This window comes from Poecilia reticulata, chromosome 13, assembly GCF_904066995.2.
Source record: "Poecilia reticulata chromosome 13, P_reticulata-male-v2, whole genome shotgun sequence".
In the NCBI taxonomy this organism is placed as follows: Eukaryota; Metazoa; Chordata; class Actinopteri; order Cyprinodontiformes; family Poeciliidae; genus Poecilia; species Poecilia reticulata.
In genome coordinates this window covers 32,526,556-32,553,103 of record NC_088842.1, presented here as the reverse complement: position 1 = coordinate 32,553,103, position 26,548 = coordinate 32,526,556, and the positions used below count along the sequence as shown (strand labels likewise).

The window sequence follows — 26,548 nt, the reverse complement described above, 5'->3', positions numbered from 1 at the left end:
CTAATGCCCAACTGCTAACTGGCAGCAAGCTGGTACAGGCATAGCCTTCTAGAACGATGGTATGGCCTGCTGGAAAATAACAGGTGACTCACTGCCTAGTCCTACATCACATACACTGGACTCTTGGGTTTGCTGGTGACGTAACTGAAGCAGCTGAAGAACTACTTTGTAGCCATACTTAGCTGGGCTAAAGCTAGCATTTTCATCTTTAAAGTGCTTGTCATATAAGGAATCAAGGGTGTTCATTCCAATCAGAACTTGGGTCTGAGTTCCACTTTTAACATCTGGAACCACAAGCGCCAAAGTACAAACGTCCAAATCTGTACCAACAAACTCTTTAGGAAAAATGACTGACATTTCTATGTAACCCAAGTATGGGACAGCTTGGCCTGCGGCTCCTTCTATTTGCAACAACTCATTTAATGGTTTCACTGGTTGATGAGAAAAATACTGATTATAGAAAGAAACTGGTATTGTGGTCACTTGTGATCCAGTATCTAACAGGCATTGAACTAAGTGACCAGCTATTGTTACTTGACCAGTACATTTTGAGCCAATCAGCCCTTGTGGCAACTTTGTAGCCTCTGAGGTTACTTGAAACAGATTGGTGCATCTTATAGGTGTCTGCTTGGTGGGACTTTTCTGGTCCTCTGCAGTTCCCGTTTGTCCCTCAACAAGAACTGGGTTCAGTTTAACGGCAGAGCATTGTGAGGGTTCATTTTCTGCCATTTTTTCTGTTTTTCCACAAATTGCTTCTTCTTGGCAACAACAAGTGAAGGATTAGGAGGATTGTCACATTTTGGTCTTATATGTCCATCTTCTCCACAATGATAGCAGTAACCTGGCTTGGGTGGTAAAACTGCAGTTTTTTGAGAAGATTGAGACGAACTTTTGCTAATCTGCGGAGGCTGCTTGAACTTGGAAACATGCACAGATTTCGGCAAAACAGACTGTTTCTGACCAGCCTGTGCTGTTGTAAGAGCAACCAACTGTTTCTGTACATCAGCTAACTGCTTAGCAAGTTGTTGGGTGATGCTAGTCAGGTTATCATAAGCACTCTTTTCTTCAGCTGATGTACAAACATGTGACTGCACGCTAACTCTGGGTTTACTGGAACCTAAATGCTGTTTCATGCGCTGGGCTTTAGCAGCTTCTCTGTCTTCTTCTGTTCGTAGCAACAGTAACAGCTCTGCAAAAGATGGTGGGTTTGCCTTACGCTGCTTAAGTTGGAGCTCAGAGATTAAAGAGTTATTCCAGCAACCACGACAGAATTGATTCAGTAAATGTTTTTCAAAATCAACAGCCAATACTCCACCCCTCCTTACAGCATGGTTCAAAGTCACTTGTAAGCGTTGAAGATAAACTGATGGCTTTTCACCTGCATCTTGAAACAACTCCATAAACTTTGCATACAGTTCGTCTCCATCTTGGACTGTTCCATAAGCAGAATCAAGAATTTTAAGATAACTTACAGGAGGTGCATCTGGTTGAAGGTGTTTAACCATGTCAGCAGCTGGTGGAAATAGACTGTCAAAAATCTTTCTGGAACGCTGCAGGTCTGATACAGCCGGGTCTCTTAACAAAAGGTCTACAACAGATCGCCAAGTTTCATAATCTGTTTCGTGTGAAGGTCTTGGGGTTCGACCAGAAAATGATCTCAATTTTAATGAGGACATATGTATTGCATTGTCTTCGCTTTTCATGATGTGTTCAACCACATACCTTTGCACTCCAGGCGGGTTGAGGGCTGAGAAGGACATGGCTGGCAAAGCTCCAGAGGCTTGTGATGTGTTCCCCGTTACGGGTTCAGGATTGTCTTGTGGCAGCTCCCTGTCTGCAGTGACTTCTTCCAATTTGAGAAAATCAGTATCTTTCGTTGTCATCTGCGGTGTTGTACTGGGAGTAGCCATGACTAACTCCTCTTTATCCGGCAAAGACTTCAAAGCAGCTGGACCAAGTTCAGTAATTGACCGGCCCAGTAGAGACATTACACTCTGAAGAACATCTGTGTAATCCTGACCTGTGAGCTTAGCCAAATTTTTCATTTCATTCAAGTAAGCTTGAGTTTTTTCTTTGGTTTCTAACTCGGAACAAACCACTGAAAGTTCTTCAATTTCATAACTAATGTTTCCAGTTTGACACTTATACGAGTATGGCAAGATTTTACGCAACCTCTCTAATGCATTTCCTGACACAAACTCAAAAATTATACAATCATGAAAATCTGAGTCAGAATCAGTTACAAATTTGAACTTTTCCATTGGTCCATAACCAGTCAAAAAGTCAGCTACTTCATTATCAGCTTCTGTGTTTGTTGCATATCTAATCAACACTGCATTAGGTATTTTAACCTCATATTTCATCAAAATGTCCATACTGGCAAAAAAACTGCAATTCTTCAGCTCTCTACTGCCTCCTCCTGGCTAGCTCGCCAGAAATAAATGTAGTATATTTAAAGAATGCCATATGAATAAATGGATCAATTGGGCTGGTTTCTCAGAAGACTAGCACTCGACTCATGAAGGAGACACGGAGTCTGAAGATTTGCAGTGTGCCAGTGTGTTATATTGACGGTGAAAGACAACAACACATATAAATCCAACAAGAAAAACAGACATTTAAAAGGCCATACAAAAAACAAAACATGCGCAATACTAGGGAAGAAAATAAACAAACAAAACCAAAGTAAATTAATCCCCACAGTTGACCAAGCCCACACCCTTCAGTCCTTTGACCCCAAGCTGGGGTAATCAAATCCCAAGACAGGCTGACTCTGGGTAAGGTGCTTGACTTGATGTGGTTTAGGTCCCAGGTGGGAAATCCGAAATCAAGATGAGACAGAAAGAGTTCTCAGGCTACAAGGAGCCTCCTACCATCCTGGCAGGAGAGCGGAAGTCTTCACACACGTAGTGCAATCTTTTTCTTATGGCTCTAGGCCTGGACATTTAGCTCGCCATCTTCTGGCCTGTACAAATAAACAGGACCAATAAACTTTGAAATCCAATTCAATCATTCTGATGTGTACACAAATCTATATTCAATAAATATCAAGTTCATTATCAATCCAATCAATATCCTATTTAGAGACATTAAAACTTCATTATTCAACCCAGTGTGGGTTCACTCAACCCACACAACCAAGCATATTGCTAACCGCTACGTTAAACACTCACCAGATCCGCCGGTTGCTCTACATACAACTGACATCTCTCCTGGCTGGTCTGGTGGTAATCGGCTCCTGTAGCTCAGCTCTGCTCTGCTTCCCCCAATGCATCTAGTGTTCAAACTTCCTGCTCAAATTAATATAGCCAGCCAATAGGCTGCAATACAACATGTGACCTTGGAAACTGGGCAGTGATTGGTTGCTTCATAGTCTCGTGAGAGCGACACTATTATCAGGATTATCATGTGATTTAATGAAGAGTTTGAGAAACCGGTGAAAGCTAGAAATTTACACCCGGGCTACAGTGGACTTCCTGTTTTTAGTGCAAATAGCAGGAAAACCTTCTGTTAGTTATGGTTGTTGGCCTGACTGAACTAGGGGGCGCTGTTGAGAAATTTTGCTATGTTTATTTTTAATTACGCTGAAATATTAACAATTTCACAAGGAACAAAGATTGTTTAACCTTTAATGAGTTTCTGAACATATTTATGTCCCAAAAATATGATAAATTCAGCAAAAATAAAATGAAGATAAAATTCCAGGATCAGTCGGTTTCACTCCACCTTTGATACTCTGAACTTTTCTAGTTTGGTTTTATTTACATTTCCTTTGTATTTTTTAACAAACCCAGAGATGTTTCCATGTGAATTTAGAAAAATAAAGTTCTGAAGGATTTTAAACCTTTTTTCTTTCTGCATCCACAGACTCAGTCAGGCTGGTTCAAGGGACCAACCGGTGCTCAGGCAGACTGGAGGTGAAGACCAACCAGTCGTGGTCCTCAGTGTGTGAAAAAGACTTTGACCTGCAGGATGCAGAGGTGGTCTGCAGGGAGTTTGGCTGTGGGCCTCCTTCAGTCCTCCAGGGGGCGCTCTATGGAGAAGCAGAGGCTCCAGTGGGGAGCAGAGAGTTCCTGTGTGAAGGCAGTGAGTCTGCTCTGCTGACCTGCAGCAGCAGGAAGAGTTCAGTTAGAAACAGCTGCTCACCTGGTCAAGCTGTTGGACTCACCTGTTCAGGTAGAGGAGGATCTGCAGACCTGCTGCTGTTCACTGCTTCACTTCCTGCATTAATGAACTCTCTGTCTCTGCTCAGGTCAAGTCAACATCAGGTTGGTGGGAGAGACCAGCCGATGTGCCGGGAGCCTGGAGATGAAACATCAAGAAGACTGGAGACCAGTGGATTTTGGGGGTGGTGAATGGAACATGAACTCAGCTGCTGTAGTTTGTGCTGAACTGGACTGTGGTTCTGCTGTTTCAGTAAGATATTCAACGGAAGCTTCAAAGAGACCAGTTTGGGAGATCAGTTCTTACTGTTGGCTGTCAGTATCTGAATTAAAGAAATGTTTACCTGATGAAATAAACAGTGATTGGAGCCATGAGTTCATCTGCTCAGGTAACTCTGAACTCTCATATTTATGTGTTTTAAAATGTTTCGTCATCAGGTTCCAGATGTCTGCAGAGAAACCGTCACCTTTAACTAAGAACCTGAAACCTGGAGGAGAGGGAAACTAAAAATAATTTAAATATCCAGATAAAGTTCTCAGTTTAGCCCAAATAGATTAACAAAAACTCATCATTTTTATAACTTTTAATCTCTGCTGCTTTGAAGTTGATACATCAAAAACCCAGGAGGAGTTCAAGGAAATCAGATATTTTCAAAACCTGAAAATCAACAGAAAATGAACTTTTTATCCAAAATCCAAACTTTGTAGTATATTTAAAGAATGCCATATGAATAAATGGATCAATTGGGCTGGTTTCTCAGAAGACTAGCACTCGACTCATGAAGGAGACACGGAGTCTGAAGATTTGCAGTGTGCCAGTGTGTTATATTGACGGTGAAAGACAACAACACATATAAATCCAACAAGAAAAACAGACATTTAAAAGGCCATACAAAAAACAAAACATGCGCAATACTAGGGAAGAAAATAAACAAACAAAACCAAAAAAAATTAATCCCCACAGTTGACCAAGCCCACACCCTTCAGTCCTTTGACCCCAAGCTGGGGTAATCAAATCCCAAGACAGGCTGACTCTGGGTAAGGTGCTTGCCTTGATGTGGTTTAGGTCCCAGGTGGGAAATCCGAAATCAAGATGAGACAGAAAAAGTTCTCAGGCTACAAGGAGCCTCCTACCATCCTGGCAGGAGAGCGGAAGTCTTCACACACGTAGTGCAATCTTTTTCTTATGGCTCTAGGCCTGGACATTTAGCTCGCCATCTTCTGGCCTGTACAAATAAACAGGACCAATAAACTTTGAAATCCAATTCAATCATTCTGATGTGTACACAAATCTATATTCAATAAATATCAAGTTCATTATCAATCCAATCAATATCCTATTTAGAGACATTAAAACTTCATTATTCAACCCAGTGTGGGTTCACTCAACCCCACACAACCAAGCATATTGCTAACCGCTACGTTAAACACTCACCAGATCCGCCGGTTGCTCTACATACAACTGACATCTCTCCTGGCTGGTCTGGTGGTAATCGGCTCCTGTAGCTCAGCTCTGCTCTGCTTCCCCCAATGCATCTAGTGTTCAAACTTCCTGCTCAAATTAATATAGCCAGCCAATAGGCTGCAATACAACATGTGACCTTGGAAACTGGGCAGTGATTGGTTGCTTCATAGTCTCGTGAGAGCGACACTATTATCAGGATTATCATGTGATTTAATGAAGAGTTTGAGAAACCGGTGAAAGCTAGAAATTTACACCCGGGCTACAGTGGACTTCCTGTTTTTAGTGCAAATAGCAGGAAAACCTTCTGTTAGTTATGGTTGTTGGCCTGACTGAACTAGGGGGCGCTGTTGAGAAATTTTGCAATGTTTATTTTTAATTCCGCTGAAATATTAACAATTTCACAAGAAACAAAGATTGTTTGACTTTTAATGAGTTTCTGAACATATTTATGTCCCAAAAATATGATAAATTCAGCAAAAATAAAATGAAAGATAAAATTAAAGGAACAGTCGGTTTCACTCCACCTTTGATACTCTGAACTTTTCTAGTTTGGTTTTATTTACATTTCCTTTGTATTTTTATCAAACCCAGAGATGTTTCCATGTCTGTTTAGAAAAATAAAGTTCTGAAGAATTTTAAAACTTTTTTCTTTCTGCATCCACAGACTCAGTCAGGCTGGTTCAAGGGACCAACCGGTGCTCAGGTAGACTGGAGGTGAAGACCAACCAGTCGTGGTCCTCAGTGTGTGAAAAAGACTTTGACCTGCAGGATGCAGAGGTGGTCTGCAGGGAGATTGGCTGTGGGCCTCCGTCAGTCCTCCAGGGGGCGCTCTATGGAGAAGCAGAGGCTCCAGTGGGGAGCAGAGAGTTCCTGTGTGAAGGCAGTGAGTCTGCTCTGCTGACCTGCAGCAGCAGGAAGAGTTCAGTTAGAAACAGCTGCTCACCTGGTCAAGCTGTTGGACTCACCTGTTCAGGTAGAGGAGGATCTGCAGACCTGCTGCTGTTCACTGCTTCACTTCCTGCATTAATGAACTCTTTGTCTCTGCTCAGGTCCAGACATCAGGTTGGTGGGAGAGACCAGCCGATGTGCCGGGAGACTGGAGATGAAACATCAAGGAGACTGGAGACCAGTGGATGTTGGGGGTGGTGACTGGGACAAGAACTCAGCTGCTGCAGTTTGTGCTGAACTGGACTGTGGTTCTGCTGTTTCAGCAAGAAAATCAAAGGAAACTTCATGGAGATCAGTTTGGGGGATCATGTCTGACTGTTTCCAATCAGGATCTACATTAAAGAAATGTTTACCTATTGATGAAAACGGTGTTTGGAGCCATGAGTTAATCTGCTCAGGTAACTCTGAACTCTCATATTTATGTGTTTTAAAATGTTTCTTCATCAGGTTCCAGATGTCTGCAGAGAAACTGTCACCTTTAACCAAGAACCTGAAACCTTCAGGAGAGGGAAACTAAAAATGGTTTACACCAGTGGTCCCCAACACCCGGTCCATTGACCAATTGGTAGCGGGCTGCCCTAGAAATAGTGAAATATTTCCGTTTTATTTATTATTTGAGTCTGGAGGATCTTTTATTTTGAAAATCCATTAACCGGTTACTTGCGCACCAACATTGAGCCCACAAGCATCAAAATGAGTAAGAAATGGATCAGGTGTCTTTGGAAAGTTTCTTTGCAAAGGGGAAAAGGCCAGAGAAGAGACAGGAGAATGGATTTATTCCGTCCGGTAGGTGAGTCCCACATTACAAGCCGCTCTGCTTAACATGCGGCGACCGGCTGCTAATGAGGCAATGAAGCTTCAAGCTGCTTTGCCACGTAGAGACCAAGCAGGCTGTGGATATAAGCAACACTTCAGGTGTCATTGTCTCCCTTCACTCCCAGTTTGGACCGTCTCATTGCAGAGAAACAAGCTCAGGGCTCCCGTTAGTCATTATCGTGAGATAAGTTTTTCACGAAAGTAAAATGTTTGTTTTTCTGGCGCTTCTGTTATTTTGAAGGGATATATAAACGTTACCATAGCGACCAGAGTCAGAGCGTTTGGGCAGTGGTCGAGAGGAGATGAGTAGAGCTTGTGAGTCTTAAATATGGTTTAGACAAAAATATTTAAGAATTGTCGGCCGATTCTCCAAACCTCTGTGACCACAGAGCTGATAAAAGTCCAACAGGTTCGATCGGTTCGTGTCTCCAGCCACAAGGAAGAAGCAACACGAACGATTCCAGTCACGAACATCGCGATTCCAGAGGATAATCCACAAAACCCCCAACATAGCGGGAATTTAGAATAACCAAACACGGATGACGATGTAGAAGCAAGAGTGATAGTTTGTGGAGTCATTTTAAGAGATAAAAGACGTAACAAAAGAAAAGGCGGTGGATGAAGGATGACGGGAGCAGCCGCTCTATTTGCTGCACTATGATTTGGAGGTGACTGTGTTTTTTTATAGTTAACATTGTAACTGAATAAACATAATAAACTTATGTACTAATGACCTTTACATATAATAATAAACATTTCCACATATCATCTCCGACACCCACCGGACTCTCAGTTGCGCGACATGTCAGCTGTTTGGGATTCCCCTCTGTTCTTACGTCACCGCGCTTTCTGATTGGCTACCTGTCACATTCAGCAGGTTGTATTCTCGTTCTCAGACAGGGTAAACCCCACAGCCCTACCTGCATGCCTAGGTGGGCCCCATGTGGGGGAAAGGAGGGCTGATATATGGGTCCCATGTGGGTTTGCCCATGTAGAGCCACAGCCTATGTGGGCCCTACATGGACAAACCCATATGGGACCCATCTAGTCTGCCCTCCTTTTCCCCACATGGGGCCAACCTAGGCATGCTGGCAGCAAGGCTGCGATAAAAAGTCCAAGACAATCCAAAGTGGGTATATTCAGGATTTAGCGGGAACACCAACATGGCCTTATAACCCCCCGCCCCGGGCCGCAGCATTTTTCAAGTCTTGATCGGTCCGCGGTAATAACAAGGTTGGGGACCACTGGTTTAAATATTACTGACAGACTAAAGATCTGTCATAAAGTTGCTACTAACCATGTATAAACATGCTAGTAACCATGGTAACCAGTGTGATGAGCTCCTGTCTCGTTCTCATGCCATCTTGTTTTCCACCTCAGATTAGATCCAGTTGTCTCTGTGTTTCCTCTGCGTTCCCAGATCTGCTGGTTGAGCCGCTCATCTTCCTCTCTTCCTCCACTGACGGGGTCTCCACAGCCAGAAAGCAGGGGTCTGAGCTCCTCATTGGCTCAGGTTTCAGCATCATGTGCTCCATCAGGCCTCAGTATGAAGGCGGCTCCTTCCAGCTCATCTTCAGCTCCTCTAACTACACTCTGAACCACACCCTGCCAGCTGTTAATCACTCCGCCCTCTTCCTGTTCGCTGCTGCTGGCCACGCCCACCAAGGAACCTACCGCTGCCTTTACCACGTCTACGTTTTCTCCCATAACTTCTCCTCTGTGAGCCAGCCTCTCAACCTCACTGTCTCAGGTAAACTCATGGAGTCCATCAGGAGAAGTTCTGCTTCAGGTGAACCAGCAGCTGTCTGCCTCATTCATGAGGTCAGAGAGGAGGATTGATGATATTAATGTTCATGATCAGATCTACAGGCAGCATGAAAACAAGGGTCTATATTATTATTGTAAATTTCTGGTTTGACTCGTCTGATGAAAGCTGATCCTGAATCTGTTTCGTTCGGTTTCAGACTATCTCACTGCTTTGATCATCAGACTGGTTGTCGTCCTGCTGGGTTTGCCGGGATCAGTCCTGGTCCTCTACTTTAAGGTACTGCATGTATCATGCATGATGTGTTCAGCTGGGAAAGTTCTTGCATTGAAGCTGAACCATCCTCTGTTTCCAGGCCAGGAGAAACCAGAAGTCTGGAGCAGAAAACAACCATCATGATGAAGGATCCAGAGCTGAAGGCAGCTTAGAGGAGGAGCCTGCAGTCTGAAGGAACCAGGAGAAAAGGATCTTCATTTCACATCCACAGGAAGGAGCAGAGACATGTTTCAGACTCCTGGAAATCTATCCGTCTGTGTATCTATGATGAAACGTCTCTGTGCTCCTGCAGCAGGAAGGAAGTTCAACATTCAGAAATTTGTATCTGGACTAAACCTACTAAAGTAAAACTTATAAAAGAAGGGAACACAAAGCAAAACATTCAACGAAATATAACAGAAAACCCACTTCATCAAAATCTGCTCTTCATCAACCTTGCAAGGATAGCATATGATAGGATATTTGGGGTCAAAGGTTAGGTGGCCAATTCCATTCAGGCCCTGAACCCAGTTTGTGTCCTCGTCTTATTTGGGGTTTTGAATTGTGACAAATGCAACACAGTTGATCCTGGCTTGTAATACTGTGAGCTGCCTGTAGGTGGTGTATGTCTTCACTGCCATGATAACCCATCCAATACATCCAGTTCCATCAAGTCTGAACCAGAAGTGATCCGCGCCATCTTAGTAGGGAAGTGCATGTACAATGCTTAGTGGACCCATGGCTTCAAGACCAACAACAAGAAAACATGTGGACACTCTTGACCAAAATACGAGAGAGAGATACATGAACAAAATGGCCGCCGTCGGGATCAACCTGTATGAGACGGAGGAGGGAAATATGTCAGACGATGTGGACAAGCTGCCTCTGATCTCCTACTACGATAACGTTAACTACCAATCAGCACGAAGAGTGCATACGCTGTAAACGCGCTTCACTGGCTGAAATTCATGGACGCATATAATTAGTATTTCAACAGCTTTGTAAAGGACAAACGAACTCTGTGTGAATAATGAGGTTCTGGTGACTGGCAGACCAAGTACAGGTAGCAACAAACACGTGGGCTACATGTCTGTCTTAGCCTGCAGATGGGATGGAACATTTTATGGTTACTATGATTATGAGTGGATCAATGCATAACAGTGTTATGGTTCCTGTGTAAAGCTTGTGATCATGGGAAAGTCTTCTGAAGCCGTTTCTCTGAACTCTGGATTATTATAAAGTCGTAGAATATTTTCTTTTTTCATTCTTATGACAGCCATAATGTTTGATTTGTTTATGAAATAAAATGCGTTTGCTTGCAGTGTGTTTTGTAGCCAAGTAGATTGTTAAACTGTGTGAATTAAATGAAACATTTCCTATAAACAGTTTGCTGTGTTTTGCTGGAGGCTCTTTCTCCTGACTGTTCAGTGAGCAGAGACTCCAAATGCTGTAAAGCTTCAAATAAATATTGACAAAGAAATTATATTCTCTCTGGTTTTTATACAGTTTTTTCTCAGTCTGTTAAAGATAATTTCACCCACAAACAGGATCCAGTGAGTTGGAGAGGTCGAGGGCGACAGGAGATCAGATGCATCCACCAGATTAAGGAGTTAAACTTCAGTCCACCTCCTAGTTGGATGAGGGGAGTCTGAAGTCTGAAGAAATGTAAATAGGTGCAAACAAAGCTTGGTGAGAAATGCAAAGAAACAAAAAAGACAGAAAAACTAAAAAGACATAATTAGAAAGAAAATATGACAAGTGGATGAAAGAAGCTGAATGCAGAGAGTGGAAGGCAACAGTAGCTCACATGTTGTTAAGGTATTACAGGACATCAGCAAACTGTTTGGTTTGTGTTAATCATCTGGTGGAGAGGGAGAAAAAGGCCCAGTCTTTTTCTTCGATCACAGATTCAAATGGAAAACAGTTTTTCGATTCTGCAACAATTGATGTCTTTAAAAAGTTCTATGAAAACCTTTACAAATCTAAATTACAAAATGATCCAGATTTAAAAGATGATTTCTTCTTTTCTCTAAATCTCCCTAAGCTGACTGAGGAACAGAGGTCACAGTTGGATTGTCCCATATCAAGGTGGGAGTTATGGGATGCCATTAAGGAGCTACAAAAAGTAAAGCTGTTTGTAGCTTTACTTTTTGTAGCTCCTTAATGGCTACAAAAAGTAAAAAAAGGCCATACTACCTGGTCTGGACATCAAACTGTACACTGATTTCAAATCAATAATGATCAAAAACACAATTAAAAAACTTTCAAAAATATAAAATTTAACATGGCATTTTTACAACTTTAAACTCTGAATTCCCACGCTTCATGAAGAAAGAATAGTTTCTCAACCTTTAAGTTAGCTTTAGCACTAAGCTAAAAATTAGCTCCACTAATAACATAGTAGTAGGATTGTGCCAATTATGACAGAAAGGTATAGAAATTTAACTCAGAAGACTGTAATCTGTTTTGGGGACTTTAAAGAGTCAGAATTTTAAATTATTTACTGATATTTCATCATTTAGTACATCAAGTCAGGCAAAGCAAAGGAAAACTGTGATCTATACGAATATGGCTAAAGCTAAACATGCAAAAACGTTTTTGTTTGTTCAGTAAAACTATGAATATATAGATTGAAATTAGTCCAAGGGAGCTATTAGTCATGGTTTCTATGCCAAAATAAACCTGATGACTTATTAAGAATACACCACAGAATCCCGACCCGACTATCAAACTTTGGCCCAACTGGGCTCTAATTTTAGATCAGAGCTGCAGAGGTTCAGCTAATATGAATGCATGTTGCTGCAGCAACATAAAGGAGCTGGTAGAGTTTAATATTCTAAATAAAATATGTTTTTAGTTTTATGGGCCTAAAATATCTCAGCTCTTTGAAATAAACAACTTTTTCCAGTTGAAGATCTAAAGTTTAGATTAACCCTAAAAACCTGGTTATGCTGCAATAAAGCTGATAATGTTGCTGACGCTTCAGTCCAGATTAGCATCACTCAGCTCACAGAGGCTGAACATCCAGATTCATGTTTAGATTTCCCTCTGCCTCTATGAAGCCTTTCTGCTCTGATGGTCAAAGACTAAATCTGAAATTAAATGACAGAAAAATGTCTAGATTATGGTATGGTACACATTACCTCCATCATAATATTGTCCAGACAACTTGACAATTTCCCTCAAATCTGCTAAATAGCTGTTTGTCTCTAAACCTCCAACCTTTGATGCATAAATGAGAAACTTTCAATACTAAATGCATCACCCACCTGAATGAAATGTAAATGGTAATAATGGATATTAAAGTGTTAAAAAAAACAGAATCATATTCAAAACAAGCTTCTGATCAAATTCAGATTCATGTGAATTACTGTTCAAGAAACAGTTGAGTTTTCTGTGACTCCATCCATTAGTACACATTAGAGACTTAAAGCAAGTTTCAAAAGTTTCCATTATGGAAACTGAATTGATGAGTGTGAATTAAAAAACTATGTAACTTTTTAGAAACTTTTCCATTAAAGGGGCAGTGTCATCTAAAATCTTTTTTTGTTTGTTTTAAATCATATTATAATGTTATTAATTCATCAAAAACATACCTGAAGTGTTGCTTTGACTCTAGGATTTCCGTGCTGGTAAACCATTTTCACTAGTTCATGGCCTCTGCTACTCACTGGGTCAATCCAGGCTCCAGTAACATGTGACTCCATGTGGTGTGCTGATCCCGGACGAGCCCCCATGATCTGTTACCGGTACCAAGAGTCAGGACTGCTGTAACAGTGACGTGAGCGATCTGAAGAAAAGGAAAACAGGATTCATTTATTGACTCATATTTCATAATTTAGTACATTATGTCAGCCAGAGCAGATGGAAACTGTGATCCTATCCAAATATGGATAAAGCTAAACATGCAAAAATCGTTTTTGTTTGTTCAGTAAATCTATGAATATATAGATTGAAATTAGTCCAAGGGAGCTATTTGTTATGGTTTCTATGCCAGAAAAAACATGTGACTTATTAAGAATACACCACAGAATCCCGACCCGACTATCAAACTTTGGCCCAACTGGGCTCTAATTTTAGATCAGAGCTGCAGAGGTTCAGCTAATATGAATGCATGTTGCTGCAGCAACATAAAGGAGCTGGTAGAGTTTAATATTCTAAATAAAATATGTTTTTAGTTATATGGGCCTAAAATATCTCAGCGCTTTGAAATAAACAACTTTTTCCAGTTGAAGATCTAAAGTTTAGATTAACCCTAAAAACCTGGTTATGCTGCAATAAAGCTGATAATGTTGCTGACGCTTCAGTCCAGATTAGCATCACGCAGCTCACAGAGGCTGAACATCCAGATTCATGTTTAGATTTCCCTCTGCCTCTATGAAGCCTTTCTGCTCTGATGGTCAAAGACTAAATCTGAAATTAAATGACAGAAAAATGTCTAGATTATGGTATGGTACACATTACCTCCATCATAATATTGTCCAGACAACTTGGCAATTTCCCTCAAATCTGCCAAATAGCTGTTTGTCTCTAAACCTCCAACCTTTGATGCATAAATGAGAAACTTTCAATACTAAATGCATCACCCACCTGAATGAAATGTAAATGGTAATAATGGATATTAAAGTGTTAAAAACCCCAGAATCATATTCAAAACAAGCTTCTGATCAAATTCAGATTCATGTGAATTACTGTTCAAGAAACAGTTGAGTTTTCTGTGACTCCATCCATTAGTACACATTAGAGACTTAAAGCAAGTTTCAAAAGTTTCCATTATGGAAACTGAATTGATGAGTGTGAATTAAAAAACTATGTCACTTTTTAGAAACTTTTCCATTAAAGGGGCATTTTCATGTAAAATCTTTTTATTTTTTAGCTTTAAATCATATTATAATGTTATTAATTCATCAAAAACATACCTGAAGTGTTGCTTTGACTCTAGGATTTCCGTGCTGGTAAACCATTTTCACCAGTTCATGGCCTCTGCTACTCACTGGGTCAATCCAGGCTCCAGTAACATGTGACTCCATGTGGTGTGCTGATCCCGGACGAGCCCCCATGATCTGTTACCGGTACCAAGAGTCAGGACTGCTGTAACAGTGACGTGAGCGATCTGAAGAAAAGGAAAACAGGATTCATTTATTGACTCATATTTCATAATTTAGTACATTATGTCAGCCAGAGCAGATGGAAACTGTGATCCTATCCAAATATGGATAAAGCTAAACATGCAAAAAAGGGTTTCTTTTCTTTTAGTAAAACTATGAATATATAGATTGAAATTAGTCCAAGGGAGCAATTAGTTATGGTTTCCATGTGAAAGAAACCTGATGACTTACTAAAAATACACCACAGAATCCCGACCCGACTATCAAACTTTGGCCCAACTGGGCTCTAATTTTAGATCAGAGCTGCAGAGGTTCAGCTAATATGAATGCATGTTGCTGCAGCAACATAAAGGAGCTGGTAGAGTTTAATATTCTAAATAAAATATGTTTTTAGTTATATGGGCCTAAAATATCTCAGCACTTTGAAATAAACAACTTTTTCCAGTTGAAGATCTAAAGTTTAGCTTTACCCTAAAAACCTGGTTATGTTGCAATAAAGCTGATAATGTTGCTGACGCTTCAGTCCAGATTAGCATCACTCAGCTCACAGAGGCTGAACATCCAGATTCATGTTTAGATTTCCCTCTGCCTCTATGAAGCCTTTCTGCTCTGATGGTCAAAGACTAAATCTGAAATTAAATGACAGAAAAATGACTTATGAAAAAAAAATACATTTAAATGTTCCAGATTTATAATCTGAAGATGTTCCAGGAATCCTCCTGGAGGAATAACTGACCACTTCTCCTCCCTTTGCTACTTTCTCCTACTACTCTCCATCCTTGCTCAAGGTTTGCCACAGAAAACATGCTAAGTATTTACAGCACAGAAAAATTATGAAAATAATAATAAAATAAGATAAAACCAGCGTGATGTGTGACTACAAATCGAACGCAAAAGCTCATCACTGGGCTGAACCGCTTAACCAATAACTCACCGGCCAATCAGGACCACATACATAAACTTTACAGCGCAGAGACAGAACCACTCACTGGGCAGCAGAGGCGCCGCCAGGAATCTTGGGCCCCAGGATGAAAAATAAAATTGGGCCCCCTTCACAGCTGCTGTTACCATTTCTTTAGCTTATCTGACTCATAAAAAGCATCACAATGTTAAAGGCTTGCAGCTGCCTTGCTTTCATTGGTCAAATACTGATACTAGCTCAATGTTCACTGCTGGTGAATTTTACATGCAACAGATTCATGCAAATAGGTTGTTTAATTTTTTTTATCATCAGTGTTAGCTCATTGAAAGCTCTCTCCCCACCAGCAACAGTCACAGGCAACGTACAAAATATACATGAAGCAATCCAGACTTCTCAAAAAACCCGATGTGCATTTAGTTCAAGTTGCAGAATATACATTTAATTTTTTTAAAAATATGCTTTTCCACATTTGTTAAAGCTGTCACCATGTTGTGACAGTTTGAAACAGATAATCTGTGAAGAGATCAATCTCCTCCACTTCCTCCCTGAGCTGCTATTGCTGTCTAGAGAAATGCTGCGTCCTGACCACAAACAACCAATCAGAAGCAGGACAGCCTTAATGCTGTCAATCATCCTCATTCACTCACTGCTAAGTGTGCTAATGGAAGATTTTATAAAGTGTTTGAATTTCTGTGAGTAAGTGTTGCGGGTCTCAGTGGGGGACAGGCAAGCAGATGCAAATAACCTGTTTTAACAGGAAAAAACGAGTGAGCCACATAAGACGGTGTTGCTGTGCTGGTAGCTCTCATCCGTATTTCAGGTTATAATAATAAACTCATTATACAACTTTGAAAAATTGTGACTATACATTCACACTTCTACTAGTTCTTCTATAACACAACATCAGCTTATTATTATACAAGGAATTGTAAAATATTGCACATTACAGACGGCTATATAAAATATACGCATTCTTCACGTAGCATCTGAGGAAATCCTCCGAGCAGCTAACCGAGAGCTTATTAGCTAAATATAATGACAACATAAAATAACACAAACCAAATACACCGGGGACCGAGGTCACGACGCTTAACAGATCAATCATGTTGATCGCATCTCAGTTTTCAGCTTAAACCCGAACCAACCCGTTTAAACAGGAAAAAATCGAGTGAGCCACAGAGACGGTGTTGCTGTGCTGGTAGCTCTATCCGAATGGAGGGGAACTTCCTCGACACCGAAATCTCGCACCGTCAGTCCCGTCGGGGCTCGCTTCTGCCATCTAGCGGCGCAATTATGCATTGCGTGACATTGCTCCAAAATTTCAAAACATGGTCAAATCCTAAACTAAAATCATAATTTTAATCAAACAAATGCGACCACACTTTGAGGGAGTCACACAAGAAATAAATTGTTTTTGTTGTGTAACTGTAAAGAGAGTGGAGAGATGCGAAAAATACAAACAGATTCCCTGGAATGACACGAACTAGCGGGATAGTTAAAGAACAACGGTTTTAAAAATTTTGAAAAAAAGGGGATAAAAGACGTAATAAAAAACAGTAGTTTCCCTGCCAAAACGGGAGACTAGACAGGTGTGGCTTTCTCAGCCATTTATAGCTTTTGTTAGCAACGGGATTTAACACCTTTGCTCAGAAACTCATCGACCAGCCATGTACTGCCAGGATGATTTCTGCCTCCCGTTTGTTGAGACCTGGGTGATATGAAATTTATTGAGCGGTTCATCTGTAAAGCTACATTTACACAATATGCAACAACTACTCAGCCTATCCGCTTACCTGTATAAATAATCCCGCCGTTCGCTCTGAACCAGCAGCTCCCGGAGGAGAAAGGCTGCAGAACTCCAGGCATCCCGCCAGTCGTTTTAAGAAGGATTATTGGTCCCCCGAAAACAACGAAACCCCGGGCATGATCATCAATCAATAAAATCCCCACGGCCCAACTTGAAAATTGGACGTTATGCCGCTAACACGTAGCTTTCGCCAAAAACTCGGAGGCGGAAGTGAAAGCGTTGCTCAACGCAAGTAAAGTCCCGGCCGGAACAAACTGCTAAATAATAAATCAGGAATTTTATTAATCGTGGTACTCAAATCATTCGAGGAATCGTTTCAGCCCTAGATGTAAACGCTGCATATAAGGAATAAATCTGCTCTGCCAGTGAAACGCTCAGAGCAACAGAGATGCTTGCAATGCAGCTTATTATTATTATTAAAGTAACAAACAAGCAACGCTTCTGCAGTCATTGCTGACATTCAGTTCATGTTCTCTCTGTTTCTCCTCTTCATAGCAGCTACACCTGGGCTCATTTCTGTCCAGCTGTGACCCCTTCCTGGAGGGAAGCTGAGCTACTGCTGCCAACAACATCAGGTTCCCTTTCAGTGGATGACACACCTGGATCCACTCCGGCCACAAGCAGAACAAGGACTGAACTAAACACAGGAACAACAGAGACTGACTGGTGAAACCTCTGAATCCCAGTAGGCCCAGTTTGAACCCATCTTCATGATGAGCTCCTAGGAAGGAGGCGTTGTCTCTGAAAGCAGCCAAAGACCTGAACTGTGACGACGTTCAGGAAGTAGCAGATAAAAAAGCTTAAAGTAGGAAGTCTTCAGAGTCTGGAGCCACATCCTGATCACATCAAGAGACGAAGCTTCACTCCACATCAGAGGAAACATGGAGCAAACAGCTCTGATGCTGCTTCTGTGTCTCTGCAGCTCAGGTAGGACTCCACTTTCATCAAACACTAATATTCACTAGAGTTCAAATTAACAATTATCTGCTGATAAACATGTTAAATGTTACAAACTAAAAACTGGAAACTGTTTCTGGTCTCCGATCATAGAGCTGCTGCTACACAGTTAGTGATGTTTATATTGTCTACTTGCTGCTGAGGAGCCAATAAAACCAAGAATTGTTGGTTTTTGTGTTTTAATGATGTAAAACACTTTGAACTGCCTTGTTGCTGAAATGATCTATAAAATGAATCTGATTGGTTGATTGATAAGGAGAAGCAGCAGAAACTCTGTGCAGTAAACAGGTGGAGCCTCATAAAATGGCTCCTTCTGCATCAATTCTCTCATCTTCCTCTTGACTCCACAGGTTCTCTCTGAGGTTCTGGTCAGGCCCGTTTGCTGGCCAACCAAGCCCAGTAGCACCACGGTCATTGGACCAGTTTCTGGTACCGCCGGTTGTGTTGGTGAAAACGTTTGAGCTCCGTCTGACGTGGGAGTGTCTCAGGCAGGATGTCGAACTTCCTGCTGCAGATTAGAATCAATCAACCAATCGATCGAGTTTATTTGTGAAGCACATTTCAGCACCAAGGCGATTCAAAGTGCTTTACTTCAGAAAAACACAAAAAGTCCTAAAAGACAGAGTAAACCAGTAAACAGTACATTTAGTCAAAGTGCCGTCGTTACTCATCAAAATGTTGTTCAGTGTTTCATTTATTTTGTTTCAAAGCAAATCTGACCAGCTGGGTTTTTAGTCCAGATTTAAAGAAACTCAGAGTTTCGGTTGTTTTGCAGTTAATTGTTGAAACAGCTTTTCAATCATTTTGCTGATGAATGAAAGGTTGGAGATCGGCCTGTAATTCTGCAGGAATGATTTGTTCAGATGGTTGTTTTTTATATCAGTGCTTTGAAAACTGCTGGGGGAAAACGGCTGATGAGAGCCATGAGTTACTATTAGAATCAGATCAGATGAAATGACAGGCAGGACTTTCTGAAGAAAAGCTGTGGGTGTGATATCAAGACAGCAGGAGGAGGAGCTGAATCTGGTTATAATTTATTCAAAGTTTTCATAGTTGAATATTTGAAATTGTGTCTTTTATTCTGCCTTTGTTATGTTCAGGTACAGCATTGATATTGGATTTAGTGTGGATGTGCAGATTAATCCTCTAAGTTTTTAATTTCCTCTAAAGAAATGTGCAGGCCGTGTTCGACTGCAGCTCAGCTGGTTTGTGAGCCTGTCAACTGTGGCAAATAAAACTCAATCATTGTTCATGTTTTAGTTTATGGTTTATGCAAAGAGCATGAATGTTTTAGTTCAGTCTTTACAGATTTCATAATAAACGTGAAGTTGAGTTTTACTCCATTTACGTTCGGTTCTACCACAGAGTCGTCTTGCAGATCTAACTGTTGGCACATATTTAGTTCCTAACAGACACAACCTTCACTTTAGTGGGAGCAATTAAATCAATGATATCTGAGATGTTAGGGTGGAAGTTATCTAGCAGCTCATCTACAGGTTGCAGCATGAAGGCGAAGTGGGGAAATATAACTGATTAAAGTTTCTGCTGTGTTTCAACAGAAGATTTTATGACAGAAGCTGTTTGGCTTAATGAGTCGATGGTTATTGTGGTTTCAAAGATAAGAGTGAAATAATCAGACAGGGAGACATCAGTTACAGAGACGCTGGAAATATTCACACCTTACTGATGACCAGAACCAGAATGTGACCTTTATTGTGTGTTGCTGGGTCAACAAGCTGAATTAAACCAAAACGATCAAGAATATCAGCTTTTAATCTCCTCCGTCTTCAGGCTCGTCAACAAGGATGTTGAAATCTCCCACAATTATCTAACAGTCATGATCAATGCATGTAACAGATAAAACCATTAAAGTCAATAAAGATGTTTTCCACATATGATGGGATTTTGTATAGAGTTAGCATCAGAGCTCATTTATGGCCTTTTACCTCAATTCACAGATATTTAAGAGTTAAAATGACCTAAATCAACCTTCTTACAGTTTTTATGAATCTGATATTTTGTAGCAACCCCTCCTCAGATTTCATGTTTTCTATTCTCACTTAAAAATTGTAATTAAAAATCAGTGATTCAATTAGTTCAGATGAGTCGTTATTGATATCCAGCCATGTTTCTGTCAGGAACATCAACATTCTGCTCAGTGATGGAGTCAGTAACTAATAGTCCTCTTGCTGACAGACATCTGAAGTTCAGCAGAACCAGTTTAGTGACTTGGTGGCAGAGAGTTCATGAATTTAAGCTCTGATTTTAGACGGCTGCACTCAGTGTTTCTGTTTCTGGTAGATTTCTCTTAGTGATCGGCCCAGATGGGTCCAGTTCCTACTGCTGGGGGGTCAGACTCATTCTGGAGGAAGACAGATGTTAAGCTAATGTCTGGAACACGATCTCAAGCTGCTGAGGCACATAATGATGATCTCTCTGCACTCAGAACAAGAAACAGAACCAGAACCAGATTTAGAATCAGAACCAGAATCAGAATCAGAACCAGAATCAACTGGATTTTAAAACTTTTACATAAAAACAATGAATTTGACTTTGGTTGGTCTCAGTAAAGACATAAATATAAATGGATAGAAAAGGTGAATAACAAAAACATTTCAGGTTTTACTACAGAGCATAAATAACATTTGGGTCTGGGCTTTAACTAGGCCATTCCAGCATAAAGATGCTTTGATCAGAACCATCCCTGATAGCTCTGCCTCTAAGAGAAGATCAAATAAACTCCATCAACAGGATCCTGTCAACACATCCTAAATCAATCTGTCTCTGCTTGTTGTAACCCAACAGTAAATGTTGTTTCTTCCAGCGCTGTCTGATGAAGTCAGACTGGTAGCAGGAAGGAGTCGCTGTGGTGGCCGACTGGAGAAGAAGGACCTGGGAGACTGGAAACCAGTGAAATATCGGAACTGGAACTGGAACGAGAACCATACATCAGCAGCTGTAGCTTGCAGACAGCTCCACTGTGGATCTGTGGTGTCGATACAAAGAGATGAGAGCAACAATCTACAGATCACCTGTTCAGGTGATTCCATATCCTGGCCATTTCCTTCCTGTTCTGCTTCCAACTCCACTTTAAAAAGATTCTCACTTCCAGCTCAGTCTGGGCTTCTTCCCCTTCACCTGGATTCCCTCTGGTAGATTTTCTACTGGACCAATCAGCGAACAGAAGGAGAAGTTTGAACGATGGCCTTGATTTTCTGTGTTATTTTAGAATCACAGTCTGTCTGTAGTTTTAACAATGGCAGCAGAGGAAGTTCAGTCCATGTTGGCCACACGTCCAAATACTGAATTAACATCAACAGCCGCCTCATTCGGCTCTTCTCTGTTTTGTGGTGGACAAATGATTGTAAGGTAAAATCTGCTGGTTATATTGTCTTCATTCTAAATGCTGGTGAACTCTCACCAAGTGAAGCTATTTGGGTTGCATGCACAAGGTTGGGAGATGTTTTCCTGCAGCTGCATGAGAACCAGACCGTCTCTCCCTCAGCCTTGGTATAAAACTCATGTTGTCTCTGCCTGGGAGAGTTTTCAATCAGAAATGTTTCACTATTGATCGTCTTATATTCTCTCTGTGTTGTGCACAATATGCGAGTAAACCTGATGGAGTGACTTCATCTAACAGTGCTTGGTAATAGATTATTTCCATATCATGGTTGCAGCCCAGGAAACTTCCAGTAAACTTCTTAGTGTGGATCTGGAGCATTGCATGTCATGGACAAACGTTTGGAACTGGAACAAATTTAAAAAGAAAAATAATCCTATTTACAGTCGGTTTCACTCCACCTTTGATCTTTTGAACTTTTCTAGTTTGGTTTTATTTACATTTTCTTTGTATTTTTATCAAACCCAGAGATGTTTCCATGTGTGTTTAGAAAAATAAAGTTCTGAAGGATTTTAAAAGTTTTTTTTTTCTGCATCCACAGACTCAGTCAGGCTGGTTCAAGGGACCAACCGGTGCTCCGGCAGAATGGAGGTGAAGACCAACCAGTCGTGGTCCTCAGTGTGTGAAAAAGACTTTGACCTGCAGGATGCAGAGGTGGTCTGCAGGGAGATTGGCTGTGGGCCTCCTTCAGTCCTCCAGGGGGCGCTCTATGGAGAAGCAGAGGCTCCAGTGGGAAGCAGAGAGTTTCTGTGTGAAGGCAGTGAGTCTGCTCTGCTGACCTGCAGCAGCAGGAAGAGTTCAGTTAGAAAGAGCTGCTCACCTGGTCAAGCTGTTGGACTCACCTGTTCAGGTAGAGGAGGATCTGCAGACCTGCTGCTGTTCACTGCTTCACTTCCTGCATTAATGAACTCTCTGTCTCTGCTCACATCAAGCGCCCATCAGGTTGGTGGGAGAGACCAGCCGATGTGCCGGGAGACTGGAGATGAAACGTCAAGAAGACTGGAGACCAGTGTTTGTTGAGGGTCCTTACTGGAACAAGAACTCAGCTGCTGTAGTTTGTGTTGAACTGGACTGTGGTTCTGTTGTTTCAGTAAGATACTCAAAGGAAGCTTCAAAGAGACCAGTTTGGTTGATCAGGTCTGACTGTTTGCAGTCTGGATCTGAATTAAAGAACTGTTTCCATGATGATGGAAACAGGGTTTGGAGCCATGAGTTAATCTGCTCAGGTAACTCTGAACTCTCATATTTATGTGTTTTAAAATGTTTCTTCATCAGGTTCCAGATGTCTGCAGAGAAACCGTCACCTTTAACTAAGAACCTGAAACCTTCAGGAGAGGGAAACTAAAATAATTTAAATATCCAGATAATGTTTTCAGTTTAGCCCAAATAGATGAACAAAAACTCCATCCATCCATCCATCCATCCATCCATCCATCCATCCATCCATCCATCCATCCATCCATCCATCCATCCATCCATCCATCCATCCATCCATCCATCCATCCATCCATCCATCCATCCATCCATCCATCCATCCATCCATCCATCCATCCATCCTCTTCCGCTTATCCGGGGTCGGGTCGCGGGGGCAGCAGCTTCAGAAGGGAGGCCCAGACTTCCCTCTGCCCAGCCACTTCTTCCAGCTCCTCCGGGGGAATCCCAAGGCGTTCCCAGGCCAGCCGAGAGACGTAGTCCCTCCAGCGTGTCCTGGGTCTTCCCCGAGGCCTCCTCCCGGTGGGACGTGCCCGGAACGCCTCACCAGATGCCTGAGCCTCAACTGGCTCTTCTCGACGTGGAGGAGCAGCGGCTCTACTTTGAGTCCCTCCCGGATGACCGAGCTTCTCACCCTATCTCTAAGGGAGAGCCCAGCCACCCTGCGGAGGAAACCCATTTCGGCCGCTTGTACCCGTGATCTCGTTCTTTCGGTCATGACCCAAAGCTCATGACCATAGATGAGGGTGGGAACGTAGATCGACCGGTAAATCGAGAGCTTTGCTTTTTGACTCAGCTCTCTCTTCACCACGACGGACCGGTACAGCGCCTGCTTCACGGCAGACGCTGCCCCAATCCGCCTGTCGATCTCCCGCTCCCTTCTTCCCTCATTCGTGAACAAGATCCCCAGATACTTAAACTCCTCCACTTGAGGCAGGACGACCCCCTTGACCCGGAGAAGGCACTCTACCCTTGTCCGGCTCAAGACCATGGCCTCGGATTTGGAGGCACTGAGCCTCATCCCGGCCGCTTCACACTCGGCTGCGAACCGCTCCAGTGAGAGTTGCAGATCACGTTCCGATGAAGCCAACAGGACCACATCATCCGCAAAAAGCAGAGACGCGATCCTAAGGCCACCAAAACGGATCCCCTCAACACCTCGGCTGCGCCTAGAAATTCTGTCCATAAAAGTAATGAACAGAATCGGTGACAAAGGGCAGCCTTGGCGGAGTCCAACTTTCACCGGAAACGAGCCCGACTTACTGCCGGCAATGCGGACCAGACTCTGACACCGGTCATACAGGGACCTGACAGCCCGTATCAAAGGGCCCGGTACCCCATACTCCCAGAGTACCCCCCAAAGGGCCTCCCGAGGGACACGGTCGAACACCTTCTCCAAGTCCACAAAACACATGTAGACTGGTTGGGCGAACTCCCATGCACCCTCCAGGACCCTGCTGAGGGTGTAGAGCTGGTCCAGTGTTCCACAACGAGGACGAAAACCACACTGCTCTTCCTGAATCCGAGGTTCAACTATCCGATGGACCCTCCTCTCCAGGACGCCTGATTAGACCTAACCAGGGAGGCTTAAGAGTGTGACCCCCTGTAATTGGAGCACACCCTCCGGTCCCCCTTTTTAAACAGGGGGACCACCACCCCAGTCTGCCAATCCAGGGGAACTGCCCCCGATGTCCATGCGATATTGCAGAGTCGCGTAAGCCAACACAACCCTGCAACATCCAGAGCCTTAAGAAACTCCGGGCGGATCTCATCCACCCCCGGGGCCCTGCCACCGAGGAGCTTTTTGACCACCTCGGCAACATCGTCCCCAGAGATTGGAGAGCCCAACCCAGAGTCCCCATGCTCAGCTTCCTCAACAGAAGGCATGTTGGTGGGATTGAGGAGGTCTTCGAAGTATTCTGACCACCGGCCCACAACGTCCCGAGTTGAGGTCAGCAGCGCACCATCCCCACTATAAACAGTGTTGGTGCTGCACTGCTTCCCCCTCCTGAGACGCCGAATGGTGGACCAGAATCGCCTCGAAGCTGTACGGAAGTCTGTTTCCATAGCCTCTCCAATCTACTCCCACGCCCGAGTTTTTGCCTCAGCGACAACCCGAGCCGCATGCCGTTTCGCCCGCCGATACCCATCAGCTGCTTCTGGAGTCCCACAGGCCAAAAAGGCCCGGTAGGACTCCTTCTTCAGCTTGACAGCATCCCTCACCGAAGGTATCCACCAACGAGTTTGAGGGTTACCGCCGCGACAGGCACCAACAACCTTGTGGCCGCAGCTCCGATAGGCCGCCTCGGCAATGGAGGTACGGAACATGGTCCACTCAGACTCAATGTCCCCCAACTCCCCCGGAACGTGTTCGAAGTTCAGCCGGAGATGAGGGTTGAAGCTTCGTCTCACAGGGGACTCCGCCAGACGTTTCCAGCAGACCCCCACTACACGTTTGCGCCTGCCAAGTCTAACCGGCTTCCTCCCCACCACCGGAGCCAACTCGCCACCAGGTAGTGGTCAGTGGACAGCTCCGCACCTCTCTTCACCCGAGTGTCCAAGACATACGGCCGCAAATCCGATGAGACGATGACAAAGTCAATCATCGAACTGCGGCCTAGGGCATCCTGGTGCCAAGTGCACATATGGACGCCCTTATGCCTGAACATGGTGTTTGTGATGGACAATCCGTGACGAGCACAGAAGTCCAACAACAGAACACCACTCGAGTTCAGATCGGGGGGGCTGTTCCTCCCAACCATGCCTCTCCAGGTCTCACTGTCATTGCCCACGTGAGCATTGAAGTCCCCCAGTAGAACAAGGGAGTACCCAGGAGGGGCACTCTCCAGTACCCCCTCTAAGGACTCCAAGAAGGGTGGGTAATCTGAACTGCCGTTTGGCCTGTAAGCACAAACAACAGTCAGAACCCATTCCCCCACCCGTAGGCGGAGGGAGGCTACCGTCTCGTTCACCGGGGTGAACCCCAACGTAGAGGCGCCCAGATGGGGGGCAACAAGTATGCCCACTCCAGCCCGGCGCCTCTCACCATGGGCAACTCCAGAGTGGAAGTACGTCCAGCCCCTCTCAAGGAGACTGGTTCCAGAACCAGAGCCATGTGTCAAGGTGAGGCCGACTATTTCTAGCCGGAACCTCTCAGCCTCGCACACTAGCTCCGGTTCCTTCCCCACCAGAGTGGTGACGTTCCACGTCCCGAGAGCCAGCTTCTGCAGCCGAGGATCAGACCACCAGGATACCCTCCCTCGGCTGCCGCCCATAGCACAATGCACCCGACCCCTTTGGCCCCTCCGACAGGTGATGAGCCCATCGGAAGGGGGACCCACGTCTCCTCTTCGGGCTGAGCCCGGCCGGGCTCCGTGGGTAAAAGCCCGGCCACCAGGCGCTCGCCATCGTGCCCCACCTCCAGGCCTGGCTCCAGAGTGGGGCCCCGGTGACCCGCGTCCGGGCGAGGGAAAACCAAGTCCAAAGTTTGTGTTCATCATAAGGGGTCTTTGACTGCGCTTTGTCTGGTTCCTCACCTAGGACCTGTCTGCCTTGGGTGACCCTACCAGGGGCATAAAGCCCCAGACAGCATAGCTCCTAGGATCAATGGGACACTCAAACCCCTCCACCACGATAAGGTGGCAGCCCAAGGAGAGGTGAACAAAAACTCATCATTTTTGTTGAGTTAAAAATGATGAGTTATAAAAACTCATCATTTTTATAACTTTTA

The 26,548-nt window shown here is 43.4% G+C and overlaps 2 protein-coding genes and 1 long non-coding RNA gene across 4 annotated transcripts; 2 read left to right on the top strand and 1 right to left on the bottom strand.

Moving 5' to 3' along the window:
* Positions 1–2,597: 2,597 nt before the first annotated feature.
* LOC145554676 (uncharacterized) lies at positions 2,598–3,260 on the bottom strand. The gene is made up of 2 exons (XR_014090663.1): positions 3,174–3,260; positions 2,598–2,965 (listed from the first exon to the last, which is right to left on the bottom strand). It is a non-coding gene; the product is annotated as an uncharacterized LOC145554676 (long non-coding RNA).
* Positions 3,261–6,221: 2,961 nt separating this feature from the next.
* Positions 6,222–7,134, top strand: LOC145554633 (CD5 antigen-like). The gene is made up of 4 exons (XM_081614814.1): positions 6,222–6,231; positions 6,293–6,601; positions 6,678–6,974; positions 7,031–7,134. The coding sequence occupies exons 1-4, from the start codon at positions 6,222–6,224 to the stop codon at positions 7,132–7,134; spliced, it is 720 nt and encodes a 239-aa protein (XP_081470940.1).
* A 1,497-nt stretch (positions 7,135–8,631) lies between these two features.
* LOC145554504 (uncharacterized) lies at positions 8,632–10,773 on the top strand. 2 transcript variants are annotated; one of them, XR_014090468.1, is made up of 3 exons: positions 8,632–9,142; positions 9,357–9,436; positions 9,513–10,773. XR_014090468.1 is itself a non-coding variant. In XM_081614383.1 (3 exons), the coding sequence occupies exons 1-3, from the start codon at positions 8,701–8,703 to the stop codon at positions 9,603–9,605; spliced, it is 654 nt and encodes a 217-aa protein (XP_081470509.1). In that variant the 5' UTR covers positions 8,633–8,700; the 3' UTR covers positions 9,606–10,747. The 2 variants fall into 2 exon arrangements, 1 of the variants encoding a protein (XP_081470509.1); XM_081614383.1 differs by having other exon boundaries at positions 8,633–9,181; positions 9,513–10,747.
* Positions 10,774–26,548: the final 15,775 nt, after the last annotated feature.

What these genes read in the sequence shown, in the direction of transcription:
- LOC145554633 (XM_081614814.1), top strand. An exon ending in TGTTGGACTCACCTGTTCAG is followed by an intron (nt 6,602 to 6,677) that starts GTAGAGGAGGAT and finishes GTCTCTGCTCAG; the next exon opens with GTCCAGACATCAGGTTGGTG. An exon ending in CCATGAGTTAATCTGCTCAG is followed by an intron (nt 6,975 to 7,030) that starts GTAACTCTGAAC and finishes ATCAGGTTCCAG; the next exon opens with ATGTCTGCAGAGAAACTGTC.
- LOC145554504 (XM_081614383.1), top strand. Translation starts at nt 8,701, where the DNA reads ATGCTAGTAACCATGGTAACCAGTGTGATGAGCTCCTGTCTCGTTCTC. An exon ending in CAGGAGAAGTTCTGCTTCAG is followed by an intron (nt 9,182 to 9,356) that starts GTGAACCAGCAG and finishes GTTCGGTTTCAG; the next exon opens with ACTATCTCACTGCTTTGATC. An exon ending in TCCTGGTCCTCTACTTTAAG is followed by an intron (nt 9,437 to 9,512) that starts GTACTGCATGTA and finishes CTCTGTTTCCAG; the next exon opens with GCCAGGAGAAACCAGAAGTC.